The sequence below is a fragment of the Opisthorchis viverrini genome, assembly GCF_000715545.1.
Source record: "Opisthorchis viverrini unplaced genomic scaffold opera_v5_226, whole genome shotgun sequence".
Lineage (NCBI taxonomy): Eukaryota > Metazoa > Platyhelminthes > Trematoda > Opisthorchiida > Opisthorchiidae > Opisthorchis > Opisthorchis viverrini.
Genome location: NW_008751881.1, coordinates 185,598 through 193,298, shown reverse-complemented (window position 1 = coordinate 193,298; position 7,701 = coordinate 185,598). Strand labels below are relative to the sequence as shown.

The 7,701-nt window shown below is 41.9% G+C and overlaps 1 protein-coding gene across 1 annotated transcript; it reads left to right on the top strand.

The window, feature by feature from the left end:
• Nucleotides 1-3,266: 3,266 nt before the first annotated feature.
• T265_08541 (hypothetical protein) lies at nt 3,267-4,670 on the top strand (the record flags this gene model as incomplete). Its single annotated transcript, XM_009174378.1, has 1 exon — nt 3,267-4,670. One exon carries the CDS (start codon nt 3,267-3,269, stop codon nt 4,668-4,670), a length of 1,404 nt encoding a protein of 467 aa, XP_009172642.1.
• Nucleotides 4,671-7,701: the final 3,031 nt, after the last annotated feature.

Here is a 7,701-nt window from a genome sequence, read left to right as displayed (position 1 = left end):
ACCCGCCATGACCTGGAAGGCTCCCATATAGGGGCAGTGAGAAACGTGGAAGCGGGGAAGGAAGATTCCACATTTTGACCACAGCTATTCTCAGAACGATCTACTTTTTCACCATCCGTCCTGGAGAAACGTTTCGCTAGCCAAACCCTAATCCCAAACTGGCAAACTCAGCTAACATCAGCTAAGCTACGGTGGCAGCAGTGCTAAAATTTTCTGGAGTGTCTGAGATTTCCAGACAGAATGATCCAAATGAATGATGCATGAATTAAACTAACTCCTGAGCTGCCATGTTTACAAATTCACTAAAAGTCATTTTCGACGACCCAAATGATGCAAATTGTGGAACACTGCTTACATTGTGCAATGGGTCCAGCAAATTACTGTAAAACGATCCAAGTGAGGTTTTTGTAGTTTCCAAGGTATGTGAGCCACGCAACAATATCACGTCTTCTACATAATTGTTTCAAGAAAGCATGGGGTGATTTAAAATCCCGGATCAATGCTTTGTAGCCTGAAGTAGTGCATAAAACTTACAGGAATTGACGACCAGATTAAAATCTGCTTTCAGACAGAGCGATGAGTGTCACAGCATAGGGTATTGGCATCTGCATAACTCAGCTTCACTATTCCTACTCCACACTATATATGGATACCTGTAATTTCGGCCCTTTAAATCTGCATTTCATAACTATATTATTCACAGTATAGAAAATGGCTGATATACAGCAAGCCGAAAATAAAAATAGCTGCAAGGTGACTGCTGGACAGTTTTTGACAAGCTTTACACTGAGGAAACCGTTTGCACCATACTACTGACGTATATCTACAGACCACTCGTCTTCGCTGCGTTGTGTGCGTAGGGTGATAGGGTATCTGCAGATTCAAACAAGTATTCGAACGTGAGGAAAACAGAGAACGCTGATCAAGGACAGTTTATAGGCTAAACTTGATATGTCTATCGCATCCTTTGAATAATTCTGCTTTTCTCTCCAAGACAACCTGCACAAGCTGGTTGTCACAAGATGAAACAGTTTGCATGCGTTCTTCATTCTCGTAATCCAGTCGGTGCATCTGCAGTTACACAAGCGGTTTATTTTCACCCCCTAGGTAACAGTGCAAAATAGGTGGTATCACACCACTGTGCTGTAACCCCTTTTGCCGGACAATTGAAGTATTTCAGTTAGCGAACAGCTTATTTGTTGGCTTTTCGATAATTATATTCATTTTTTGACTTCGTTGATTGTAGTTTTTAACCAGCGTAACCGGCAACGGAGTAGTGTCGGGATTTCTAACACCGATGATGCGTTAATGCACCCATCCTGGTGGAAAAGAAGCTCGAAGATCCCGAGCGCCCGTTATCTCCTAAAGAATCAGTTAAAACAGCTGGCTATGGATCAAAACCATGTACGAAAGATATTTTATTTTGGAGACCCAGCACTGTACACTAAGGTACATGAGCTAATCAGTTCGGCTAGACAAATCCTTCCTTAGTCTATGTACAAGTTCTTATTGTTGACAACAGAAAAAGCTCTACTTTTTTTGCTTGGAGAAGGGTGAAATTCAACTACAGGAGTACGCAAATCATAGAACGCTGTTTGCGGCAAAGTACCCGAGCGACTGGTATTTTCCAGATTCAGAAACAACAAAATAGTTTGGCGAGCGGCTTCACATTTCATAACTGCTGTTGATTGATTCTCCGTTTTGTTATTTTTTCCTGGTGCCAGCGGGACGTAACCTGCTATACCATATCTAAAAAATATCTTTAGTACATTTTGGACGGCTGGTAGAAATATTTTAGTTTGAACCTGGGCGTTGTTTTTGGGTAACCGTGCGGTAACGCCATCAACTACAGCTTGCACAAGACACGAATTGTTTTTTCATGATTTTATAACCAGTGTTACTCTCTTGAAAAAAGGTTTCATTATTTTCAAAGGCAAGATACATAGCAAAGTTTATTTAACGGCAAATGCCTTAGAAAAATGCCTTTTGCTGGAATTCCTAAGGAATCTTTGTCTGTAAACTTTAAGCCACATTGAGCAGGCCCAAGAACTTTTTGTAGCATACGCATGGAGTGTTTTGTTAAATCCTGTACAGTGAAAGCACTAACGGCATTGAATTTACTTGGTGTACATCCTAAAGTAGGTTGTGAGCTCTTTCACGGACGAGCTTCTGCAACACTCCTACACACATTTCTGTACTGCACTTCAGAATCAGACAAATACAACTGCCCTATATTAATGGAGACTTCTTCCTGAGAGTAAGGTCATTTTATGCTGAAAAGTTGGGAAGCAATCTACATTGATTTTGCTTTTATTGGGACGCATCAGCAGTGTTCATGTCACCAGACTTTATACAATCTGGAACCGGCAACCCGCCTGGCTAATAGTCTGAACAGTTAGCCGTTCGGCCAAGAACGGCTGATCGTCAATGTGAATAACTCGCACTTAGACGCAATATGGCCCCGTTCAGCATTCATTCACAGGTTCCACATCAAGTCGTTACACGCATTTATTGGATGCCTGTGTAGGACTCTCATGATTTACATGACGCAATGGCACATCCGTCCGTTCTGTCTGTCTGTTTACCGTTGTCAGTGAAACTGTTTGTTCAAGAATGCATTCAACCATCTCCCGTTTGGCAAGTGCAGAACTCCCGTGTGTATTGGGTCATAACATTGAAACCAGTAAGCAGTTTTGGCTGAAGTATGGTAATAATGTTACATAATATAACATAATACATTACACTATAATATAATAACACAAAACCCGGTAAGAGGATACACTTTGATAAAACCTGGAGTTCTAAGTATCATAGGGCGATCTACATGCAAAAAATTGGAAGAGTCCCGATAACTTCCTCATCGGAACGTGCAATCATCGGTTCCACATAGGGCTGGCGCTGGTTCCAAACCATCGGCCGTTACGTATCAACATTAATTTAATATAAACAATGTAAAAATTCCAAAATGCTACTACGGCTTTTTGCAATTCAAATGTTTACTATGGTTTAGGCGCTGCTTTCTTAGTAGAAAAAAAGAATGAAGAAGTTACATGGACCGTTTGAAAACCGGTTAGCTTGTTCATTGGGCACACTGAAGGAGTCTGCAATATTAATGTTTTTTGTGTGAGCGTGTTTTAAATAATATTGTATTTGCCATGTCATTCCTTGTTACCTTTAGCAAGGTTGAGTGCATCCATTCTTTCCATTGTTTCCAGGTCCTAGCTCCGGATAGCTGACCCTTCCGGGCTTTTCGTTTCACGTGCACAATGCGAAAAATGCTATCATTTGTAATCTCCTTGGTCGCCTTGTGTTTGCTGTTTGTCTCAAGCAAAGTGGTTGACCAAGCTAATGCAGCGGATGTAATAGACGATGCAGTGCTGCTACAAGGTTATCGCCGACACATCATCCCGAAGAACAGTGTTGCTTTTCAGAATGGAACGCGTCATCCGTTACTGGTGGATGTCAACATCTTTGTATACAGCTTCAGCTCAATCAACGTTGCGGCTATGGACTACACAATCGATCTTCTGTTACGCCAAAGGTGGTTGGATGAGAGACTTTTAGTAATAGCACCGAATGAGCCGGTACCAAAGGCTATATCATATATGAAGGAAATGCTGTGGCTACCAGACCTATTTTTCAGGAATGCAAAGAGCGGCTTTTTGCACAAAATCACCCAACCAAATTATCTCATCTGGGTGGACACTGATGGTGTTGTAACATTTAGTCAAAAAATATCGCTCAAAGCGTCTTGTCCGATGAATCTGTGGAACTTCCCATTGGATACCCAGTCATGCAAATTGAATATGGGTAGTTACGGTTACGCCAAAACAGATCTGGATTTCTGCTGGTGGCGGAAAGAAAAATACATACCCGTGGACAATGTCTACTGGAATCGATCTACAGAGAAAGCGGTTGTTGTCCGACCCGGCCTTGAAATTAACGAGTTTGAACTTGTGGCTAGTACGGCCTATTACTGTGACGTTCAGTACTCTACCACAGGGAAATTTTCTTGCCTTGAGCTAGAATTCAAGCTACGGCGACGTCTTGCCTTTTACTTGATCTATGCCTATGTGCCTTCTATGTTGGTTGTGACCACTTCGTGGGTTTCATTTCTTCTGGATCCGTTGGCTGTCCCAGGCAGAGTCTCCATTGGTTTACTCTGTATTCTGTCACTGATCACACACAGTGCTGCAATTCTAACGCAATTGCCTCGCGTTTCTTATATCAAAGCAATGGATTTGTGGGTATTTACTTGTTTGGCATTTGTGGTAACTTCACTGCTAGAGTTTGCCGCAGCTAATACAATCCGTAGAAGAAGCCTAGGCGAGTGCGGCCCCAAAAAACAGAAACCTGCGTCGAAAAAAGAAGCAGCACCTCAGATTGTTGTCCAGGATCTCAAGCCTGGTAAATTGGATGAGAAGAAAAGCAAGGATTTAGAACTTTTGGAAGAAGAGGAATGCCAGGGTTTGACTGAACCAGTGGGTCAGACACTCAACGATAAAGAAGGCACCGGTGACCTGCTATGTGGCGGTTGTTTGCCCAGTCGCTCGCGGTTAAGAGAGATTTTCCAGGGAGAACGCCTAGACGCCAACTTTGCTATTGGCTATCCAATTGCGTTTTTGTTGTTTAACATTTTATACTGGAGTTTCTACCTCTCAACCAGGTAACTCGTGTGATTTTTCATGGTTTACGTCACGTTTGTGTGTGTATTCCCGAAGTTTCCAGTCTGATTTCCATGGATCAAGTAGACACATTCGGTTAACCACCGATTATTTCGCGGTTTTAGCGTTTGTCGATGATGACCATCTCCTTGTCGTTCTACTTAGTTTGGAGCAAACACGTTGTTCACAGAATTGCGTTTTTGAACTTTTATCAATTTACAGTATAAGGGGTATGAGAAAAAGTTAATAGTGGGTGATCATATAGCTTTCCTGATAGTTTATGGAACGAAGACTGTTTTTGAGTCGGAACAGCTGGCCATGGATCAAAACCATGTACAAAAGATATTTGATTTCGGAGACCCAGCACTGTACACTAAGGTACGTGAGCTAATCAGTTCGGCTAGACAAATCCTTACTTAGTCTATGTACAAGTTCTTATTGTTGACAACAGAAAAAGCCCTGTTAAACGACCAGCAATGTTCAACTCAACTGCTTTTCTGCCTAGAGAAAGGTGAAATTCAACTACAGGAGTACCCAAATCATAGAACGCTGTTTGAGGCGAAGTCCCCCGGGCGACTGGTATTTTCCAGATTCAGAAACAACAAAATAATTTGGCGAGCGACTTCTAAACTCAGACTTCATTAATGATGTTGATTGATTCTCCGAATCGTTTTTTCTGGTGCCGGTGGGAGGTAAACTGGCATGTCAGATCTAAAAATATCTTTAGTACATTTCGGACCGCTGGTAGAAATATTTTAATTTGAACCTGGGCGTTGTTTTTGGGTAACCGTGCGGAGGTTGTGGTAACGCTATCAACTACAGCTTGCACAAGACATGAATTGGTTTTCCATGTGTTTAAAGCAAAAAGGTTACAATCCGACGTGCCGGTTGCTGTGGTTAATTTTTTCAAAGAGTTCTGCAACCGGTTAAATACGAGTCAGGTGAAGCGTTATCTGGGCCCAAATATCGTGCTCAGGGAGGAGTTGAATTTTTCTAGGTACCAGCGAAATCAACGGAAGAAGACCAAGGTGAAATGTCTGACCAAAGCTAGTAACGTTCGGTCATTGTTTCTCTAAGAAATATGAAACTTCATGTGGTTAGCTGTTGCGTTGATACCACTAAGGATATGTCCATCAAGTGATTGGAATCTTGAGAGTTTCTTGAGGATATCTGGAATTCAGAATTCACACATACGGTTACAAGGTTTGTAATTCTTGTCACAAGGATTACATGGGTATTCTCCTATTTAGAAACTGGGCGAGTTGATCATGGCTACGAGTAAAACAGATGAAAAATTGTTGTTTTGATTGGTGGGAAATTTGTCACGTGAATCTTATGAAACTTATCAGACGAGCGTTCATGAATCGATGTGTGACTGTGCTACAATGCGTTACTTCATCGATTTTTCTGGATAGTGTGCAGGTTTATGCAACAGTTGGTGCCTAAAGAATTAAATAACTTGAGCTGCGCTGCTTTATGAGCACGGAAGGGTTAATAGACCACCCCGCTTGCAAAATATACCCATCGGAGTAGTCCTGACTTTAGATCGTCGCTGGTCTCAGACCGTCACATGGTAAGGGCGAGCCAAATCTGAGGCGAGAGCATTCATAATCCAGAGAGGAAAGAGGGAAGTTTTTGTGTTTGTTTTATGGTTTAAGTTAGCATTTTACCACATTGTTATATTTGCTGATTTGTCGACCTGTAATATCTGTTGCTAACCCGATCCAGTGCCTAGTACCGGAGAAAAAAATACTCACAGAAGGGAACACAACCGATATATTCCGAGCAAGCGAGTGCGAGAACAAAAGTTACAACTGCGCCACGCTATTTAAAGGGGACTTTCTGACATTGATCCAGGCTGTCTGATAGGCGTTAGTGAACACCCATCAACTTCGATCGTGCCTCTATGACATGCCTGAACACTGATAACTTTCGGCCGTGATTCTGTGGCGTGCAAGAATGATTGACGGGCCTGGAGGCTTGCCGGCTTCCCTTTTGAAATTTTGGTAGAGCAGTAGGTTTCGGGTGTTTTGAGGTTGCTTTCGGGAATCTGACCTTCCTGATACACATACGTCTATCTCCTAGTGAACTCCAGCAAACGTCACAGCATACCGTTGCACAATGAAGAGGAAGGGAAACGAAATGCAGGACCCGTCAACGGATGATTATTTTTCATTGGTGATTTATAATTTAATTTGTAACTGAAGAGGTCATCGAGAGATCATCGTTCCATTGTGGGGTTTAGCTTGAGCGGACACTTACGATAAAACACGGTTTGACCTCGATTACGAGCAACGTTTTTTAAGCTAAACATCAAAAATTTGTTATTGAAAAAGCCTCGTTTGTCCGGGCATTTCGTCCAAATTAACACAAATTTTCCACCAATACAACTCCGGTAAATTCTGGGCACAGTAACCAAGATGGCTTTGAATACACTAATAACACTTTAGAGGAACCAATTAAGCGAGGCCTACACAAGTTGGAGAAAGAATAGGGCAATTCATCTTTTATGGAGATGAGCTTCTCTACTCATAGGGGGCTGCTGTGTGGGTAATCAACAATGCTGCTTGAGAGAACTCATCAGCTGGAGTAGTAAAACGGAGAAATCGAACATGAGCGCTAATTCCGTTGTGGTAGAACCCCGTAAAACCTTAGGGTTTTATGTGACGAACAAGGATAGTTCACATGTATATTGGTGACGCGTAACTACGTTGCTAGAGGTTCTTGACTAAACGAGGTGCCGAAAAGCTATGCATACATTTGTGGCAGATTTCAAAGTAGGAGCGTTCACTGAACTGATGGGCATTGATAGTTGAAGTCAAAAGTGTGAGAAAACTTAAACTAAAAAAACTTAAAACTTAGAACTTAAAACTTAAAACTTAAAAACTTAAAAACCTAAAAACTTAAAACCTGAAGGAACCATTTTTCAGCAGGAAACCTCGAACGAACAGCGATCTATGGCCTAACTAGGCTGTGGAAAGCAAAGCACTGAGATGCTTTACGATGAGAATTTATTCGCACTACAGTACACCTAGTG